At 39.5% G+C, this 22,108-nt stretch overlaps 1 protein-coding gene across 7 annotated transcripts in view; it reads left to right on the top strand.

Moving 5' to 3' along the window:
* Window positions 1-21,365, top strand: part of mctp1a (multiple C2 domains, transmembrane 1a) — a 127,155-nt gene extending 105,790 nt beyond the window's left edge. For 5 of the 7 annotated variants that reach the window (XM_043240778.1, XM_043240780.1, XM_043240782.1 and 2 more), the window contains 5 exons: window positions 1,310-1,411; window positions 9,653-9,762; window positions 10,975-11,084; window positions 11,498-11,595; window positions 19,278-21,365. In XM_043240778.1, coding sequence (XP_043096713.1) covers window positions 1,310-1,411; window positions 9,653-9,762; window positions 10,975-11,084; window positions 11,498-11,595; window positions 19,278-19,349 — 492 coding nt within the window. In that variant the 3' untranslated portion in view covers window positions 19,350-21,365. The remainder of the gene's footprint in view (window positions 1-1,309; window positions 1,412-9,652; window positions 9,763-10,974; window positions 11,085-11,497; window positions 11,596-19,277) is intronic. The other 2 variants (XM_043240783.1, XM_043240781.1) reach the window with 1 other exon arrangement.
* Window positions 21,366-22,108: the final 743 nt, after the last annotated feature.

Here is a 22,108-nt window from a genome sequence, read left to right as displayed (position 1 = left end):
TGCCCCAAATTTGCTGAATGGGTTTGAGGTCTGAACTTTAAGCGGGCCAGTCCATCATTTTCAATCGTCAAAATCAGTTGCTATAGTACTTTGTTTTGTTTGTATTGTACTGGCCATTTCAACAAAAACATCCTTAATATGGCAAATGTTCTAATAATTTTGGTACACCACTGTATAGAGAATAAACTAAATATATAAAAAATCACAATAAATGTCATATTCATTCCATCAGTTATATAAATATTAAATTTCAAAACTGTAAACTAATTACCATCTATTTGATGTTAACTGCAAGTTACTTATATTTTGTACTTTCAGTTCAACATCGCAGATCTACTATATTAGTGCATACAGTGTTAAAGGTAAAATGTCCAGTAAGCTAAAGAATTAAAAGCCTTCTGTGTAAAAAAGGAAAACAAAATGAGCAAGAAAAATAAAAATGAGCAAATTAAATAAATAAAATATTGTGTGTTCCTTCTGTTTCTCTCTTTCGCTTTCTTTTTGGACTTGACCTTGCTTTAAGAGTTTAGCCTATTCTTACTTATTCTCTCCACCGCACCGCTGCCACTTTAGAAGGGAGAAAGGGAAAACTAACCTCTCTGCACTGTGAAACGCTGACAATCTGATCCTGATTCATGCACATTTATGTCCGCTAGAATCTAGCATTACAAGTGAGCCTTATCTGTAGATAACACACGGAGGGTTAAACCCAGCCGAGCGGAGGCAGGGGGTGATCTGGGCGATAGCTACATGGCAGTATGTAATTGGACTAAAGAGTGTGCTAGGGATTATTTTTATTACTTTGAAAAACTGTGACTGAAAACTTGTTCTGGGGCTATTGAGCTTGTGATACGCGATGCGTATCCTCAGGTAACGTGGCTTTCTTCAGTGCAAAGGAGAATACAGAGAGAAAGAGAGAATGTTTGTGCATCTCTGGCTCCTTTTCTTCTCAGCGCCTCTAAAAGATGAAAAGCTTCGTGCTGTAAAAGATGCTTTTGACTTTTTTCTTTGGCTTTTTTCCCTTTTCTTCTTGTTTAGGGGAGAGATACTCCTAGGAACTGCATTTTAATCATGTTTGGCTAATAAAGAGAGATTAGAAAATCCTTCACACACACTCAGGGCATTGTCTTGTTGTGTAAAATAGCTTCATTGTTTGATTTCTCTTTTTTGCCTTTACATCAGGTGGATTTTTTTTCTCTCTCTCTCAAGGGTCTTAAGCCATCTTAGTAGCCATCAATGTTTTTTTGTCTAACTATTTTCCTTTTGTAGCCCTGCTTTAAAAAGGTCTCAATTTATTCTGGTCCACAAGGTGCCGGGCTCAGTCCCCTCCCAGGATGGCCGGCTGCCGGAAAGCCATATCCTTGCGGATATTTTGGCTTCCTGGCACTTTGAGTGGATACGCGTGATGGTGGTAAGTCCGTATGTCCCCGTGTCTCACTTCTATGGCTCATCGTCTGTCACGACAAGCAGGGTTGTGTGTCGCTCCCTTTCACCTCTCACTTTGTTCTCAGTTGTCACTTTTCCTTCTTTATCTACAAGAATAACCTGGTGATCAGTGCTTTGTTATTTGTTGGACTAGCTGGAAACTTCCTGCACTTTTTAAAATGGGTTGTTCGGTGGGTGCTTATATGGCAACATGCTCTGTAGATGTAGTTCTGGGTTTTGGTTTTCTCCATATTGTTTTGGCTTAGTGCTCTGCATTACTAACCATATGTCTATAAGAATTCAAGGCTCACTGGGGCATACATGTTTGTGCTGTTTCTAACCTTTTTTACTTCAGCCAGTAAGCCTAACATGGCTTGCTCGTTGACGTCACTCAGAGAAACTCATTTGCAGCTCAGCTCACGATAAAGAAACACTGAACCTGTGCTGTATAGACAAGGAAAGCTGCTTCCCAGAAGAGGGTTTATGAATGAATTATGAGGTTGTATTGATGTTTGTCTCCGAAGTGGAGGAATGCCATTGCCATTTATATCCTTTTGAGAAGCGCATCCCTCAAGGAAACTTTTGAAATTGAGAACGTCTACATGCACTCACTATAGATGGCATCTTAGCACATTCATAAGTAATAGAGAACTGAGTGTCTTTTAAACTGTCTAGTGTAATGTAAAACTAAATTTAAGAGGTAAATAATTAATTAAAAGCCATGGCAACTTCTGGGGAAGGGTCATGATGGTTACCTAGTCCAACAACCCTCTAGTTGATTTATAGCCTCAGCCTATGGATCGTTGGCTGAACGTCTGATGCATATGGCACACAAAAGTGGAAACACTTCAGGAGTTTCAAATCGTCATTGGATTGGTTAGAATATACAGGATTTCTAGATACCAACGCCAAACCCCCTCACGAAAGATAAAAGCCATTGTGTTTACAAGTGTGACGACAAGTGCTTATCAGGATCAACTCAACACTTTATATCTGGATATAAGTATGTGAAATATTTAATGTTTGTGGCATATATATGTTGTAATATGTTTCACACACCAGTCTGTTATTGTTGCCAAATTTTCACGACCTGAAATGTGATGCTGAAATGAAACGCACTGTGATTGATTGGTTGTTTGACATGTCGACCATTTGACTCACTGAAAGCTGCCATGAGTCTGGCTACGCAGGACTTGCTGACTTGTAAGGATTTTAAGCAATATGTATATTTGGTATTTTTTTAGCAGCAATTGATTAATTACGATGCTTAAAAGGATACCTTTTTTTTTTCAATTCTGTCATCATTTACTGACCACATCTTGTTCCTAATGTATTTTATTTAAATTAATATTTAATAAATATTGTAAGTTAATTTATTTTTTTATGTTTTTTCTATTTAATATAATTTAAGAATATTACATGAAGAAAAATAGGAGAACAAGGATGCGACTGGGAAAGGACTACAGGCTGGGACTTGAAGTTGAGTTGCCAAAAATGCATGTGTGCTGCATGTTAGTGCACTGCCCACAAGGCCATAGTCTCTGACACAGATTATATTTTATAGAATTTTGCCCCTAAGAAACATGTTGAAATGTGAACTCAGGACAAGCCTAATTATAGATGTTTGTCGTTGACCCCCTCATATCTAGTCCACTTTGGAAATGTGTGGTCTTGCACATCCATAGTGGCTATATTGGTTTGCCTGTTGGTGCCCAGCTTGATGATGTTTCCTAGTTTGACGGCCTCTTTTTTGCGAGATGGAGAGGGCAGGGGCGAATCCAGTGCATTGGCGGGTGGAGCTAATTGTGCTCCATTCATCATCAGGTGGCATCCAGGGACCCAGAGAGGACAGGGCAAGGAGAGCAGGGGGAGCACAAGCAATCTGAGGTGAGGAGGGGGGGTCGCTCCAGGGGTGAGGGGCATCATCAGAGAGGCTGAAGAACAGGGGCAACTATCAGGTTGACCTTGGGGCTGATGAAGTGCCTTGCCCGCTGGGTGCGGAGGCCTGGGGAGTAATGGCGAAGGTGAACCCAGCTCTCCAGCGGATCCATTAGAGCCTAATGCTGTTGTTTTTAGCAGGGAGCAGTGGGAAGCAGAGGTCGGACGTAAAATAAAGCTTATTCTCCTTGTTTATGGTGTTATTCATCTGCACGTCATGGCACAGGGACGTACCGAGAGCTCAGGGCAATGGGGCACTGGTGTGGAAGCAGTTATAGTACAGTGTTTTTTTGGGCTCCTTAAAACTGAGGGTACTTACCACAACCTTTCTTTTGTGTCTGATCAGAAAGAGCTAATGTTGGAAGAGTCGAAGTAGAGGTTGAATATATATCGTTAACCTGAGTGAATAGTGCAGCATATCTCTTTAGTTGCTACTATAAAAGAAACAATGTTTTGCTTAATCTCCACATCGTTTAGCTACAATTCACAGTAAACTAGCACCTTTATATCGTGTATATTATATTGCTTGCAAGGTTCTAGAGATCCTGAAGAACTTGATTAGCCGATTCAGTTGTATTCATTTGAGTTGGACCTTAACTCTGCTGAAACGTAGCAGGATTGGATGACTCCTGTACAGAAAGGATTGGATGACTCCTGAGCTATACAGAAAGGGTTTCTACTTAATTTCACTTATATAAAGACGAAACCTGCCTATTAGCAACCAAACACTTTAAATGCACCATTCTTAACAGCATGTGGTTTGTACCTGCTGAAGAGTCACAATGACTGTTGTTAGACCTTGGCCCAGAATACTGTCTCCAGGGGGAATGCCATAGTGAGGGCGTATGGATCTCCTGGGAAAAGCTCAATAGCTTTTTTTGCCGCCTCTGTGGTCACATACTGTTGCGTGGCATTCAGCATCACACCTATTTTTGGAGCGTCACTAGAGGTTTGAGGGAAGATAGAATCTAGGGATTTGAGAGGTGAGGAAAGTGCCTCTGAACTTTTGTCATACTTCCAGATGTTTGAACATATGCGCGTGTATGTGTTTAAAATTCTTATCTTATATCACAGTTGTTTTGTTAAATTATCCCATGCTAATGCAATGCTAAAAACACATGTTTGTGACATGTTGAGTCTTTTGGCACACTGGCTTAAAACTGGTCTGCACCATTTGCCTTGTTCCTGTTCCATTCCTACTTTTGCACTCCTATAAATAAGACACAGACCTATATACTGTATATATTAAAAATAAAAATCCTGCAAGTGTTGAATTAAACTAGATTATTTTATAGGAAAATCAAAGAGAAAGCTCCCAAACAGCATATACGCAAACACTCGGAATGCTGCTTAACGAAGTAATTACTAATTTTCTTGATGTTGTATTTGAGGTTGCGTCAAAAGATTTCTGTTTATATTTACTCCTTAAAAAGAGTAATGCGAATGGTTTTCCTTTTGATGTGAAATATTTTTTGGCTTCTAGTATTTGGGATAGCAGTTATTGGGATCAAGCAGGCAGTCAGGGGAGTTTCCGTTTAGTCTGACACACACCTCAAATCTAATTAAACTGCAATTTTAATTAACCTCCCAAAGTGCTCAGACACGAAGACGAGGAACAATTTCATTGACAAGCCTTTCCCTGTACGTCTCTTCCCCCGTCCCATTCATTATGAATAAAGTGCTAATGAACTACTTTTGGAAAATTAATGCACTCGTCTATTTAAAGAAGTTGTTTTTCGTTTCATGTTTTCACTGATAAGAGGTGGGCTCACGTCTGTCTGAGGGGACTTGTCTTGGCTTTATTTGCCATCAGAGGTGTGGAACTCTTTTCCTTGGTGATATCTCTCCCTACTTGGGCCCGTCTGGGTCAGCGCGCCTTTGGCTCGAAATGAGAGAAGACAAACAAATAATATGTGTATCCAGGGAGCGGCCCAGCCTGGGTGAAATGATTTCATTTTCATCTTGATCTCTATCTTATCTGCCTCCTTTGTTCCCCTCACCTTTAGTGCTGCGTAGATCAAAGAATCTTGTTTTCTCTCCCTCCGAACATGCCGAGAGAAGGGCGTGGGTGTGGATTAGGCTCGGCTGGGGGTCCATCCTCTTGCATTGGGGCTCTGGCTTTGGTGTAAATGAAGTTTGGTGCCCCTGGGATATCGTTCCCCCTCCTGCTGTCGTTAACAAACAAGATATGCCCTCTACGAAGTGTCTGTCCTGGTCTGTGCCAACCTCATCAGTCTCCCGCTAAGTTGGGTGCCCATTGCGAAGTAGACGGAGCCTCCTGATGGGACGGTGAGGTGTGAATAGCCTGATGTTGGGAACTGGCTGGAACGGACTTGCCTCTGCTTGCCTGTAGCACTATAGCAGCCCTAAGGAGTTTGATAATAGGGATGCGTCAGGGGGTCCTGGACAGCTGCACTGAGTCCTACAGACTGTTTAATGATAACACTGTTCAAGATGGAAGTGTCTGTTCATTTACTTGCCAGCCATTGATTCCACAAAGCTTATATAACTTTTAGTGTAATTGAGGTGTTGTTTGATTAATCAGGTGAACAGATTTCATAGTAAAAATGAAACTTTAAAATTGAGAACGATGCTAAAGATCTTGGCGACATGGCCTTGTGGTTAAAATATTATTTAGAGACTGTCAATGGTATTTATAGCTTCCATTTAAATACCCATTGATGGATATGGAAAAAGGAAAGCAGAATAAGAAATGTTTTTTTTTAAAGCACTTGTGAATTATTTCTTTTCTAAATCAACTTTTTAGTGGCCAGACAAAAATTACAAACTTAAACAGCTTTACCAAAGTTTAATTGTCTACACTGAGGGAGAAAAAAACGGCCACATGCTAATCAATTATCGGGTAATTTTTTCTCAATAATATGTAAAAATCACTTTGTAATTGAAGTAATTGATCTTTTATGATTGAAATTTAATATTGATACAAAAATATTAATATCACAAATATGTATTATATTGTTACTATTAATATTTATATATTTCATCTGTAATTAATTGTTATTTTATTTTATTAAATTAGTTTCTGTTAGTAAAGATAATTACGAGCTGCTAATGAATGTTTTTTTTAATGTACATTTTTTACATTTAAACTTAAACTTAACTTGAAACAAACATAATGACAGAGCCGAAAATTGAATATTTTAAATATATATTTTTAAAGATTTTCCTTTTTCTTTACATTAACTCATTATTGTCATATACTTGTCATTAAACTACAATCGTGTGGTTGTACTGAAACGGTAAAATACAGCTTTTTGCAGCAGTGGAGGAGAACTCGTATGATATCACATAATTCAACTCTTTATATGTTGACATTGTGCCTTTAGAAGAGTTCAGATTTGGCTGCACTGCTGGAAGACACTTTAAACAGAACTGATTTTTGACTAAATATCAATTTCCCTTTGCCCGCTGACATCAAGTGCGCCTCCCGCTGTGCCACGATGTGTGTCCGCATACGTGAGGAAGAGGACCTGAGGTAATGGAATGCCCATGTGTCGCTCCGGCGGCCCACAGCTCAGCCAGGATCCACAGCAGGCTCTTCTGTGGCAGGTTGCTCCTCGGCTCAGCTCGGTGTGAGTGTGTTTATGTGTGTGTGAGAGAAGTGCGGAGGAGCAGTGAAAACAAGCCTCTCCCCAGGCTAGTGTTATTCCAACCTCCTGCCTTCCTCAATCCACTTTTGAAGGCAGGAAATCGGAGTTAGCTCATGGTTTGAGGGCCATGTGGTAATGGTTTAGACTGTAGAGACCCATGACCTGCACCTCCACCCTCGCTCTCTCGCACATACACACACACACACACACACACCGATACCTTGTCCCTCAAAGTCTTCTTTTCTCATGTAGCGCCCGATACAATGGAGTGTATGTTGGACTTTTGTTTCGGTTGATAACGCAAACCAGATGGGAGTCAGGACAGGGGAGTCTTGTTAAATATTTGCTAAGAAAAATAACCCTGGGACGCGGTCTAATTATATCTATTTGTCTTGTGTGGCTTTTTGGGAAGGCAATGTGGTTATGCAGGCCATATTGGGCTTCATTTTTCAAATGTGGGATCCAGTACAAAGCGTGGGAGATGGATGGGATACTGTGTGTGTGAGTGTGTGTCTGTTGAGGGAGTACAGACAGTTTGATCTGGTTTTTGAGATCCATCTCCATATTATAAGCATATTTCTTCACTTTGGGGATGAGATTCCAGTACCTGTTGTATAGACCCTTTTAAATACCTTTTCTAGAGAGTGTAGAGTTTCTTGTGTTTCGTTCTGAGTTTAGAAATACGTGGTTCTCAAACAGCGGGGTCAGGGCCCAGTTTGGGACCTCAGCAAACTTCCAGAAAGGCCCTAATACATCATTAAATTATATATATAATTATTAAAATATTAAAAAGTAAACATACAGTAGCTGAAAAATGTTGTTTTTAGTTTGTAGTTTATTAGCACCAGAGGTGTCCGCTCAAAAAGAGGACCTTTGAATATTGCCTTCTACAGAGAGGGGCTATTAAGTAAAAATTGTTAGAAAATGCCAGATAAAGGCTTTAGTCTGACTCAAATGGTGTCCGTCCAGTTTCTTTGAAGTCATGCCAATTTTATTTTAGTATTGTTGATTTACTATTATAGTTATTTTTAATATTTTAAATTAAATTTATATTTTCTGGGTTTTTATTTCAGTAAAAGTCTTTTGTCATTTTTATAATTATATAATTTAATCACATTTTTGTTTTTATTTAATTTTTTTTAGATCATATTGTTCTAGTTATATTAGTATATTAACCTCAATAAAAACTAAAAATGGCAACTGGTTTAAGTAAGTTATTTATATATTTTTTTACATTTAATTTTAATTAATGTTTATTTTAGGTAATGATTTTTAATGATTGAAGCTCTGCTTAACTCTATGTGTAAATATGCTACTCAGACTGGAATAGACCTCACGCTATGCACTTGCAGTACTTTTGAGCCAGTATGTGACATGTATAAAACTTGTCCCTAAACTATCTCTTTAAATGCAAATAATATGCATTAATGCACTTGCATTCCTTTATAAAGCACAAAAAAGATCTCTATGCATTGACGCCATCCCTCTTCTCCAGCTTTGATTTGCACAGTGTGTTTTGATCCAGAGGTTCAGTAGCTGGTCGGCTCATTGTGGACATGATCCACCGCGGTGACATTTCAATTGATCTCCATGAAAGGCCTGAGGATGGCGACTGAAGTGTTTCCAGATAAACCTGGGCAGAGTTGAGCAGAGGCCTGGAGCTCCCATAAAGCAGACTCGGGGCAAAGGCATAGTGATGCTCACTGCTGCATGGCAGTGCCCTCTCGCTGGGACCATTTCGCCAGGACATTTCGTTCTTCTTAAGTGCTGCCAGTCCATTTGTGTAGGCCCACCGGAGGGGCACAGCCTGTGTCAGGGCTTGGAAATCTGGATGTAGCTTATTTTTCACATTGCTAATAGGCCAGGATTTCTGTTTTTCTCTTCAAATGGTTGACCAATAGAAGAAACAGACAGAACTGTGCAAAAATAGGATTTTTTTGTAGGTTGTGGAATAGTTCACCCAAAATTACAATTCTGTCATCATTCCAAACATCCATAAACACAGAAGATGTTTTTCAGTATGTCCGGGCTGCTCCTTTATTAAAAAAAACAGGGATGGAATGGCATGAGAATGAGCAAACAATGGCAGGGTTTTTATTTTTGTGTGAGCAGTCTCTTAAGAGTTAAGGTGAGTGTAGAAGTGTACATGTGTGTGTGTGTGTCTCAGCACATCAATGCACTACAATGGTCTCTGTCTGTGTGTCCACGATCAGTCACTACATTCTGTGTCAGCCCAACTGTTGCATGACTGTTCTTATTGTTAGAATAAAATCACAGCCTTCTGACTGTGGAAACATTTAACTGACGCCTACTTTTGAGGTTCTTGCGGCCAGTTTTTTAAGTTGAAGGCCATCAAAAGTTGAAAAGAAAAGATTTTTGGTGCTCATAGTAATGATGGTGGTGATGGCCACAATGATGTCACCACTGTAAAACCTGGTTACCCGACATAGCTAGTTCTCTCTGAAGAAACGTATTAGAATAAATATTCTTCTCTTTATTGATACACAAAGCGTGATTAATTTCAAACATGTTTATTGCAGCATGGAGAACATGGAAAGAGAGAGAGCTCACCGAGCCTTTGATGCTCCTCATTGCTCTTTCAGCTGTGTTGTAATGCATTTGCCCAGCCTCTCTCTCTTTTCCCTCTCTGTCTTTCTCTCTCCCTCTCATTCTTTCAGGACTCAGAGAGAAAGGGTTTCATGAATAAGCTGTATGCCATTCAGGATGTGTGTATCAGTGTGCAGAATGCTCTGGATGAAGTGGCCTCCTATGGTGAGAGGATAAAGAAGTAAGTCTCAGCTCTCGCTGCTTGTGCCTGAGCAGACACGTGGGCATGACCGTGCCAACCTCTGTCACATCTTACTCAGCCCGTTAAACAAACACAAACACACACATGCTTACACTGCAAAAAATCATTTTCCTAATCACTGGTTTTGTCTTGTTTCCAATGGAATGTCTAAACAAAATTAACCAAATTTTCCTAAAAAGCTAACCGTGCCTTGAGAGAATGCATTGTATCATTTAAAAGTCACATTTATTTATTATGCAATAATCGCTTTTATTCAACAACTTCAATTAAATGCTTTTTTTAAAAAAAAACAAACAATACATTTATCAAAAATGAAGAAAATCACATAAAAGTATCTGTGAAAATATTAAGCATTAAGCTGAAATTTTAATTCACAATAGTACTGTTAATGTTATTGTACTTTGATCAAATAAATGCAGCCTTGATAAGCATTAAAAGCTTTTTTTAACATGTTTTAAGTTGTGTATCTTGAATTAAGTTTTTTGTTTTACCCTGACAGCACTTTTTTAAGCATCTACCTCAATAAAAACATTTGTATTAGAAGAAAAACCTTTATTCAACAAAAAAATTAGAGATTAATTAATTTATTTGAAAACTATACAAAAGTACTTATTAGGATTATTGTATTTTTGTTTTTTTATTGTGCAATTATCAGCTGTAATGGTCTTTTAACCCCTCACAGAATAACTGCAGATAACTTGCTGTATCATTGATATGAGATAGTAATACTGTACTTGCACCTTGATATACATGTAACATAAAACTGAATGATTATCATATTCCTTTGATATTACCATGATAATAATTTGTATCCCATAATGGAATGGCACATGTCCGTGCAATGTTGTTTATAGTAACATTTTGTACAACCCCACTAACATAAAAAAGTAAAACCTAACTTTTCTACACTGGGTACTATCACATACCACAACAGCTTTAGGCTGTCTGTACTAGACACGTCAAAATAAAAGTAAATCCATTTGTCCTGTTGTTGGAAGCAGCTCAAGTGCACAGCATATGTTAGAAATAGAATGATGCATCAGTTTACTGAATTAAGTGTAGACTGTTTCACAGATTATAATTGGTTTTCCTGGATTTTATTGCAGTTTGTTGCTTTCATTTAGTGTAGACTTGTGTAGGCCTATGTAGAAGGAAATAACATCCTTTTCTCACATTTTTCTGCGTTCTCAGTACTTTCAACTGGACTGTGCCTTTCCTCAGCTGGCTGGCCATAGTGGCCCTGTGTGCAGCCACTTTTGTGGTGTACTTCATTCCTCTCAGATACATCGTACTGGCCTGGGGTAAGATGTCATCCATTATTCTCTCAGTGTGTCACGAATGACGGACTAATAACATAAGACAGTAGCATATTACATAATGTGTATTTTAGAATTTCAAGTATACTGTTGTAGAAGTTCAGAGTTTAGTGGCAGTTTAGGCTCGCACGCTTCAGGGATTTGCCACCAGCACAGCAGGGAGGATGGTAAACTGCGGAGCTCAGGGCAAACTCACTAGTAGCTAATGCCCCGTGTGCTCTTTCATGCAGTGTATAGATCTAAAGCTCTGCAAGGTTTAGAGAGCGCAGCTCCTGTCAGCTCCATAGCAGCTGATCCTGTAAAGTCCAAAGATGAGGGTCCTTCTGAACCGCACAGATAAGATCCTTCTGAACCGCACAGAGTGAGGTCTAATGCATCACCATTGTTTCAACTTTCAGGGGTGAACAAGTTCACCAAAAAACTGCGAGACCCGTACAGCATCGACAACAATGAGCTGTTGGACTTCTTGTCCCGAGTGCCCTCAGACGTTCAAGTGGTAGGTATTCTTTATAACATTCGCCCCTTCTGTCAGTTACCTCAGTCTTGTAACTCCGACAGCTTCATGCATTTGGATTCAGACAAATTCTAAAATGGTGTCATAAGGGGTCATTTATGTCTTTTATGTTAGGCACTAGTTTCCAACCCTAAGTATGAGCAACGGTAATAGTGATGCTAGCCTTTGCAAACATAATAAAATAATAACAATGAGCTCTGCTGTGTGAGAAAGTATTTGTGCGCAGTTTTCTGTCTCCCCGTTCCATTTTCTATGCTTTAATTTATGCTTCCCGCTCATGGTAATATGCATAAATGCAGAATCAGGGAATTCTATTCTTGTCATCACAGACAGCCTTGTGACTCATTACCATGGAAAGAGCGCAAGATGTTGACTTTTTAAACTCACAAACTTCACCTAAACTTTTATACCTATAATGGCACTTTCCTCTTTGGAAATATATAATGCTAATTAATATTTTATTGATTTCACTCCTTGTAATTGGGTGGGGTTTTTTTAACAAGAAGTATTTTTAAGTAGTTATTGTACTACTTTTTGTGCTTTGAAGGTCATGATTGAACTCGGAAATTACTTGTTTGCATAAATGTATTCTCTTTTGTGTATTATAAAGATTGGACACTTTAGAATAGGGAACACATATTCACTATTAATTAAGAGTTTTTTTCTCAATAAATTGGAAGTTTTTTGCATATCAGTAGTTATTAAGGTAATTGTTAAATTGAAGTGTGAGGTAGGATTTAAGAATCTAAAATATGGTCATGCAGAATAAAGCATTATTATGTGCTTTATAAGTACTAGTAAACAGCCAGTATGCGAGTGATATGCATGCAAATAAACAGCTAATTATGAGTGAAAACTTAAAATAAAGCGTTACCTAGATTTGATTGTTTTCAAAAAAAAAGAAAAAAAAAGGAAAATCTGTCATAAAATATTATTACACTTTAAAGGGATCTAAACAAGTGAATTAAGCAATACTAACATTTTCCTAATTTTAAATAGTTCAGCTATTTATTAAGCACACTAATTAAGCACATATTAATGCTTAATTCTACATGATCCTATTTTACAATACCTTAACTTAAAAACTTAACAACTGCTTTACTAACTATTAATAAGCAGAAAATGAAGAATTAACTGAGGGAAAAGTTGTATATATATATATACACACACACACACACACACACACACACACACACACCAGACTACAGGGCCATAAGTGTCTGTTGTTAGAGAAATAACCACTTATATTCTGATCCTTATTAGTCTTCGTAAAGAATGTGATTAATAAATTTGGGTTAGTTAAGTTGAATGTAAATGGCTTGTGATGTTTCCAGTCCGCACGTGTCTCTCGGTAGATTTATGGACTTCTTGCTGTGTTGTACTGAGTCATGCTTTGTTATTGAGCGTAATGAGTGTAAAGCAGTAATCCTCTCCCGGTCTGCTTCTACATTAACCGTGAGATCAGAGTTATGCGGCCCGCCCCGTTGTCCCGTTTGCAATCAGCAGTGTTCTGTCGGAGCGGCAAGGTGCTGCCGTTTAACTCCAATTAAAACCTGAGCTCGTAAACACAAGCCCAGCCTGTTATCGTGCTTCCTCTGTGTCGGGATAAACCCTGCGGTGCTGACGGCGGGGGTGACACAGGGCTCTGATCCGGGACCAATCACTTTCCTTTGATGAGCCCGGGGCGGCGGGCAGGCTTTGATCTCTACAGAGTCGTAATCCCAAGCCCCTGCGTGGCTTTACACCGGCCCTGCAGCTGCAGGTAGCCTGCTCTAAATTAGCCCGATGTGGCTAGGTCGCTAAGGTGCGTTTACCCCAAACACCTGGAGCCCAGAAGGTCCCTGCAGGTAGGAGGCCCGGAGGAGACCTGGCTAATGATGTACGGTGAGGTTCACGCTCAGAAGAGCAGCCTGCCGTGGGCTTTCTGTGCCCTGTTACAGCTTTTGATTTAGGACAGTCCAGAAAAGTACTTGAACATCGGCGTGATGCGCGGAACGTTCCGCTCTGCATCGCACAACTGCCCGTGGAGGTCCGTTCACCTCTGTTTTCTGGGTTAGAGACGCCTCTGTGGGACCTCAGAGACTCAAACAAAGGGTTGGGGTGTGATCTGCACATGCCCAAGGGCCCAAACGTTCTGCACAAATGACAAATGGAGGGCTATTTTTGAGGTTCTGACGTGACCCACACCTCCTGCGCCGTCCCGTGATAAAAGCCCTGCAAGGCCGAGAGAGGCCAGCATTGCCTCTTTTACAGATCATTTGGAGGTGCTTCAGAACAACATGAACTGATGAGCTTCTAATGACTTTTTATGTAAAGGGCATCTATGCGGCAGTCTGTGAGTACAGAGTGTCTTTGAGTGGGAACTTACAGCTCCCACAGCTCTGTGGGTGTATGTCTTTACTAACCTCGTTTGTGTTATTTTGAGTATGCTGCTCTCATATACACATGCATTTCGGTGGATACAGATCAGTGGAGTGTTGTGGACTGAAATGAGGCAGAAAATTCCCTTTTTCTGTCTCTTTCTCTTTTTTTGCTTAATGTAAATGCATGTTCTAGGTCCATGTGATATTTACACTATTACTTTGTTAATGGAACACAATTTACCACCCTTTTTTCAGTAACCTTATATTATAAAAAAGCACCTGCATCCCCTAATTATACACCTTGGGATAAGCATGGATGCATGAATAAGCACTGAAGCATGGATAGAACTCATACTGTAATGTTAGCTTGTTCATATTAACATAATATTTATTAAGGTTACCTATTACACTGTAACAGTTTTGCATATTTCACAAACAAAATGAATAGAAACACTAAAATGGTGACACTAATATTGAATATATTTTATTTGTACAGGTCGCTGTTGTTCATATATTGTTTTTGGTGTTGTTTTGCTTCTCATCGCTGTCTGGCCAGTTAACTCTGTACAGTGTTAGCATGAAAGCTTTAACTTAATGAAGCCAGTTGATCACTAAAAACTTCAGATCATTTAATGCTACAAGTAATTTCATAGATTTTTTAGTTTTTTTGATTCTGAATTACTTTATTTCATTTTGATTGTATTTTTTTGTGTTTATCTATTTTTTTTGTCTGACCAGTTCACAATCCACTGGAGTGTTGAAGGCTTTAACATTATCAAAAACATTAAAAACTAAAAACTAGATTGTTTAAATTTTCTAATATTTTTTTGTTTGTTTTACTGATACATGCCTGTTTAATGTAGGTTTATTATTTTATTTTAGTTTATACCTCTATTTTACCAATCACTCTCAGATCTACACCGTACTTTAAAACACATTCTGAAACTGTATCCACTGGTGTCGCTGTTGGACACTTTATAGAACTGAGTGGTTTGCATGCTATTTTTAATATTTGTTTTATTTTTGGACTGATTACTTTCCCCTCCAGGTTTTCGGGGATGGCACCAGCGTCCTTGTCTCCTCTTGTAAAAAGCCCTTAAAATGGATACATTCATTAAATGACTTCATACATTGGCCAAGTTGAAGGTGTAGTGAAGAGCAGTCAGGTTAAATGTACGCCATACTCAAGTGCTGTGGTTATTCTAAGGTGTGTTTGTAAACCTCAATACATAGAGCACTACCTCTGTGCGTGGCCTTTTAAGTGCGCTGCAGGAGACCTGTGATATATCAAACCTGCTGCGAGGTGCATATTCACTTTGAATTACTCTCCCAGTTTACACACTCTATGTTCTTTCGTGTATCCGCCTATAGATCCCTCCGAGGATATCTTTACCTGCTGTGTGCCTGCCTCGCTGCTTTGAATAAAGCACATTCTGATATAATGCAATACTTTGTCTCTTAAATGAGGCCAACTGGCATTACCAACTTAACATTCTCTACCAGGTGTCTGAGACGTGTCCTATCACATGCTTTATGGTGCCATTAGCCAATGGAGGAACTGCGTGCGTAACTGGGACGCTAGCAATTAGCACGCCAAGGGCTCCATTATGGCCTATGCAAATGCAGAGATTAAAATGCAGTCACAGCGTACAAACGATTCAGCTCTTAGCCAATTCATCACCTGCGAAGGGCGCACACTTGAGGAGAGAAGAAAAGAGGCCAAACAATAGCAAAATTAGTCTGTTTTCTGAGGACATAGTCATTTACGGCCTCTTTTTGGTTTACAGTTTTGGCAGGTTATGGCTGATTTTGTCCGCAGCAGGCACGGATGTAATGTGCGATGTTTTAATTTTGTTATTTTAAAACATTAAATATAAAATGTTAAAAATTATACGCTTCCCAAACTTTTGACTAGTATACTATTAGTTGACTACAAGACAAAAATCTTGGCATAATCATATACAATCATATATTTGTGGTGTAATGGCTGAAGGAAATTCAGCTTTGCCATCAAAGGAATAAATAAAAAATCTAAAATGTATTAAACTAGAAGTTATTTCAATACTTTGTTACTTAGTAACTTTTGATCAAATAAATGTAGCCTTGGTGAACATTAGGGACTTCGTTAAAATTGATAAATAAGTAAAAAAAGCTTTACAACTTATAACAACTCGTATATTATATTTTTTGGCCGAAATGGTAGAGCATGCATGAGGGCAGCAATGCTAAGGTCCACAGATCAGATATCAGATCAATGCATTGCCTGTCAAACAACGTGTTTATGTATTTGTGCACCACCTAATTATTATCCATGAGCTTAGTCTTTGGCTTAGTCTTCCCCACAGCCATCCTAATCACTTTTTTGTATGTGAAGAGAGAACATGCCCTGTTGGTTTGTCCCCAGGTGCTGAATCTTTTCTCAGGCCTGTCTTTGCTGCACCAGGGCTTTCGGAGTTTAAACAAGCAATTAGCGTGCACCTTACCTCAGGAAAATAAAAAGTTCGGAGAAACTTTCCTCAGTGCCTTTTCCCTCTCTATCCCCCTCGAAAGCTTGTTCTTATTTTCCCTCCACAATGGATGTGAGCTTGTCTGTGGGCGTCTGTGAGCCCTTTTTTTTCCTTCTACAGGAGCATTTAATGCCCCTAATGCAAGGTTAGGTGTCACTGGAGATGAAGCAGGCACGATTTCTCAGCTCCTCTATAAACAGCATAGCATAGTATCATTAAAAATGTTCAGCTTTCATTTACTTATTTATATTTGCCTGCCGCCCATGTGCCTTCAAACCCCGATCCACGCTTAGCAGCAGGACGACATGGCGTACTCGGCTGCGGCAGGTCCCGGGACGGCGTCTGACACCGCTAAACGAGGCGCTCGCACGCTTGGCGCCCCCTCCGCGAGAGCGCACTTCAAAGTGTGTTTTGTAGTGCAACTGTCAACATGGGGGAGCGGAGCGAGGGTGGAGCAGCCTTTGAGCAGCGTAAGGTCTTTACCCATCGTCTCCACGGATGTTCTCTTTGTGCTCGGCACTTGCTCCAAATTGCTATCTCACCGTAGTCACTTTTAACCCCCCTTATTCCATCTACTAAAGTTCTTCTCTTTGTATTGTTCCCTTTTTTACTTTCTCCGCGTGCTTCTTTGACTCTAACTAGTGCGCCGTGTTATCTTGGGTGGGACAGCTCTCTGTCATTAAAGCTGCAGTGCTTGTTGCACCATACAGGATGGCATAACTGTCAGCAGTTAAGAGTAATAGAGCCTCTGACGTGCCACACGCTCTCTATAGCGCTACTTTTGATTGAGCCTTTATTGTTGTTTGCCTTCATTTCTTTTCTTCCATTAGATTCACTAATGTCGATCTTCATCGCCTCACCTTGACACGTAAACTTTTGTTTACACGCAGTTCAAGGGAGGCTTCTGAAGTCAGACGCGACCCTGATGTGTTTAAAGCGAATATGAAAATAATGACCCCGTTAGGTTGCAATTTAAAGCGCGCTTTGAAGACGACGAATGCCAGGCCGCTCTGAAATCCTCCAGAAATGCTCTAGCTGTAGCTATGGCCTCTGCTGTCAAGGATCAGACGGTGTTTGTTAGGGCCGCCAGTTTTTAATTTCATAATTTTTTAATCGAACTAATTCAGTTGCGTGCTGAATAATTAATTGGATTAATCATATAAATCAATGTTTTCTGATTTTGTACGACATTTACGTTCTCGTTAAGGAGCATGATTAATTGTTCATTTGTATTGCAATTTTTTTAAAGTTTGAAATGAATTATTGACCCAATTTAAAAACTGTGGAAGCACAGCTAACATAAAGCTGTTCATCTGCTGGTAACTAACAATGTTTTGTTTTAACCACAGGTGTCAGTAGAGAGCCTAGAATTCTGAACCATACTTTTAAATATTTTTTATTTAAATTTTATACACTATTAATATGAACAGTACCTTGCAATTATTTTTGAAGGATGTCAATCATTTTATTCAGCAACAATGCATTAAATGAATCAGAACTGACAGTAACGAATGTTGCTTTGAAACTTGAAACGATCAAAAAATTACTTTTTCAACGTTTGTTCAACATTGATTTTTTTAAGAATGATAAGAGGATAATGTTTCTTGAGTCTTGATGAAAAGATGCGTGCAAAACTACAGAGCAGACCAGCTTGGTTTGGAGAAATACATTTTTCATCTCTACTACAGTACTTCAAAACCACATCAAAATCCCATCTGATGTGAGCTGACTGTGGCACAGACAAACCCAGTCTCACACCTACAAGATGGATGGCTGAGAGATGGACACGCTTCTCTGTGTAGGTGGTGACTGATGTTTCTGTTGAGCTGGCAGCACAGGGACCACATCTCTTAGGGAGTCTGAGTATGACGTCAGTCAGTTTGAGGGCCAGATCTGAGGGAAAACCAGTGATCTGTCTGTTTCACTCAGAGGCGCTCGACTGTTGCTGTCTTATTTGTCTGAAAGTGAACACTAGTATGGTGACAACCCTGTGAATTTTAAGCTGGCATACCTCCCCTTTCTGCTCTGTTCCAAAACCTAGTGAGCCGCCTCTCTACCTAGATAGGTAACTGCCTTGTAAGGCATCCCAACCAGAAGTTGTTTATTTTGGAACAAGCAACATATAGTCTTATGCAAATGATCCACGTAATTGTCAGTTGATTCAATACAAGCAATGTGAGATCAACCACTACATACTGTATTATGCATGCACATATCACTCACACTTAGCTTCACAAAGAAGTTATAGATATTAATAAACATTCTTTTATTAAACCGCTTTTTATACTTTTAAGTATTCAAAAATTTAGGGTTGGTAAAGTTTTTAAAACATGACCAAGGCTTAAATTATTTAATAAGTTATGCTCTGTGAAATATCATTACAATATTTTAATATATTTCCAAATGTATTTTTCCTCTGTAATTTCAGCAGCAATTCGTCCAGTGCCACACGATCCTATACAAATCATTCTAGTATTCTGATTTTATGCTCAAGAAACATTTCTGTTTTAAAAAAGTTTTATCGCATTTCATCGTTTTTGTGGAAATTGTGGAAAAATTGTGTGAATTTTTGTGGAAAGTTCAAAAGAACATTATTAATGTTTGAAAGCATTAAAAGTGGCCAAATTATGGCCAATATAGCGTGCCTCTCAGTCACATGGATTGTCTGGATTGCAATGAATGGTTAACGGGAGCTCTGTCATTGCAACCATTACTGTGTTTGACCATCTCAGAAGCTACCATCAATCCACCCACCTGACCGTGTGTGTGTGTGTGTGTGTGTGTGTTTTAACAGGTGCAGTACCGAGAGCTGAAAGTAGAGCCCAGTCACAGCCCAAACAAAAGAAAGAAAAACAACCCCGGATAACTCCTCTTCTCGCGCGGATGCTCTCCCAACGCCAAGGAGAAGGAGAGGACTGACTGGCACCCAGCCTCTTTCTGTCTTTCTTCCTCGCTCTTTTTCTCTCTATTTTAGCTGCAACGTGGAGAGTCAAAGAGCGCGGTCAGAGCGAAAACGGGACCGTTGTTAATTACCATCCGTCCTTTTTTTGGGGTTTATTTTTGCGGCGGGGAGAGCGGGCGAAAGCTCTTGACCCCTTTTAGAGTCAAACAGTCTGGGTTATTTGTCAGCGCTTGCCACTAGGCAGACAGCTCTAAAAGCCAAGGTGTCCTTCCACGGCAGCAAACTGAGCCTCTCTAACCACAAATAGCAGGATCAGCTGATAATACGCCCACCTGTGCCGACACACCTCGCCTCTACAGAAGGGAAAACGACGGTGGTTAAGTTGCAGTTTGCACCCTATAATTTGCGCGGCGCAGTCACTGCCATATCTAAAGCTATCCGCAGCTGTTATCAGAGTCGACAGCTGAGCCTGTTACAGTCCGATTTACGGCTGTAACTAAAGTGCTCGTGGAAATGACTCCAAAAACGGCCAGTGCCAGTGAGGTCTGCGATATCTTCGATGTTCTTTTAACCGTATGAATGATGCATGCCGGGATTGTTTATTGTAAACCTTTTTCGACCAATAGTAGCCGTGGCAGCGTCAGCATTGTCCTCGTAGAGGGGATTAGGGAGTTTACGATCCCTTGCATCATTCCTTCTTCATCCCTCGCTCCTACTTCGCCAACAAAGATGTTGGTTACGGCCGACCACAATTTCTGGTTAGAAAGCAACTTTTTCTGTCAACTCTGCCTTACGTTGGGCGCCAGCTCCAATTTCGATCTCTAAAGGCCAAGTGCTGTTACACATTCAAAACCCGAGCGAAATCTTTCGAAAAATCCCAAACTTGAAGGGCGAATGTCTGTGTGCGTTTTCATCGCTGTGGATTGGCTGCTTGACAAGAAGTCGATAGCGTGTGACAGGCTGCTTCAGGGCCTCGGGGGGTACCGGAGGGCAGAGGTTTACTGACGCTGCCGTGGAGAAAAAGGAGGACGCGGGCTGCTTTCTCGGAGCTCCTCCTGTCATTCCGTTTTCTCTCCCTCTGTCATTTCCTCTTGTTCATCCAGCCGCTTGCGAGGGAGGTCATGGAGGGGTCTACGGGGCGCTCTTGAGGGACCTCGGGGTAGCCAGCGATGAAAGATCACAGCGCAGGCTACATCAGAAAGACGCTAGCTCCATCCCTTCGCCTCTCCCTCCTGACTTCTCATTTGCCATATCGCATCTATCATATGGAAAGACCATTGATTTGTCGGAGGGAATCCCATTACAAAGACGACGCAATCCCTACTGAGCAGGACAGGGACGATACTTCAGTGACTTGCGCTATATATAAAAAAACAACACAATGATGATTTGAACAGCAGAAAGGATAGTTTTCTAAGCCTGAATGTGTTTCTATGTACTGTACGTGTTGATTTAAGTTGTTCAGTGGGTTTATCGTGAATGGTTTTTGCATCCCAAAAGCTTTGTTTCGTATAAGTGCACATGCTATGTTTGCAAGCAAACCAAAGTGGATCTTTTGTTTTTAAATGATATATATATATATATATATATATATGATAAAAGAGAGACCATTATGTAGAATGTATCTATTCGGTGGCAAGGGAATAAAGGCACTTTCATTTATACCAGATTTTTAAATTATTTATTTAGCATCAACTTTTTTTGTAAATATTCCTAGAGTAAAAAGCAGAATACATGTGGTCAGAGAATATATGTGATGAGTTTATGAAACTGTAACGTGTCTGTGTGTCATTTTGAAACCTGTTGCCTGTGATGTCATACTGCGGCTGGCTGATGCACAGTTGGCAGATCTGTGACAAAATCCAAACTAAAATATGAACTATGAATAATTTGTCATTACTTTTAAAGATGTTTTGTTTCTTTTTTATATAATTATTGCTTGCGTTCATCAATAAAAAAACGAATCTCAAAGCATGTAAACACGAATGACATTTCTGTGCATTATTATGGTGAGGCAGCAAAAATGTAGAAAGAAAAAACTTAAAAACACAAATAACTGCAGAAAAATGTATCTTCATTCCTAGAGCCGAGAGTTGTTTTTACGTCAACAACCCATGTTCATATTTTTCATATATTTTTAAATATTTGATTTTAATTTAGCTTCCTATTTAGCTATAATTTTATTGGTAACACCTTCCAATAAGTTGTCGTCTGTTAACATTAGCTAATGTATTACCTAACATAAATACAACGAACAATACATTTATTACAGTAATTATTAATCTTGGTTAACATTACTTAATAAAAATACAACCATTCATTGTTAGTTCATGTTACACAGCGTGTTAACTAATGTTAACAAACACAGCTTGTGATTTTAATAATGCATTAGTAAATGCTGAAATTAGCACTAACTGATCAATTAATAAATTGATAAATACTGTAGAAGTATTGTTCATTCATGTTAACTAATGTTGTTAACTAATGAACCTTATTGTAAAGTGCTACCATTTTAGTCCAGTTTTCCATCCAAGATGTACATTTACATACAACTACATGAATGAACGAAAGGCACTTTGAATATGAAGAGTTTACGTACTGAAGTCACAGATCTTACGTTGAGTCTATGTAGACAAGCACACAGGTGTGTACAAGCTGCTTCCTCTTTCGCACGCAGAGCCATTCATTTCTTACACCTTCACCTGCTATATTTCAAGACGTTC

Source organism: Puntigrus tetrazona, chromosome 5 (genome assembly GCF_018831695.1).
Source record: "Puntigrus tetrazona isolate hp1 chromosome 5, ASM1883169v1, whole genome shotgun sequence".
NCBI classification, from domain to species: domain Eukaryota; kingdom Metazoa; phylum Chordata; class Actinopteri; order Cypriniformes; family Cyprinidae; genus Puntigrus; species Puntigrus tetrazona.
Note: the sequence above shows the minus strand (reverse complement) of the source record. Positions and strands in the feature narration are given on the sequence as shown.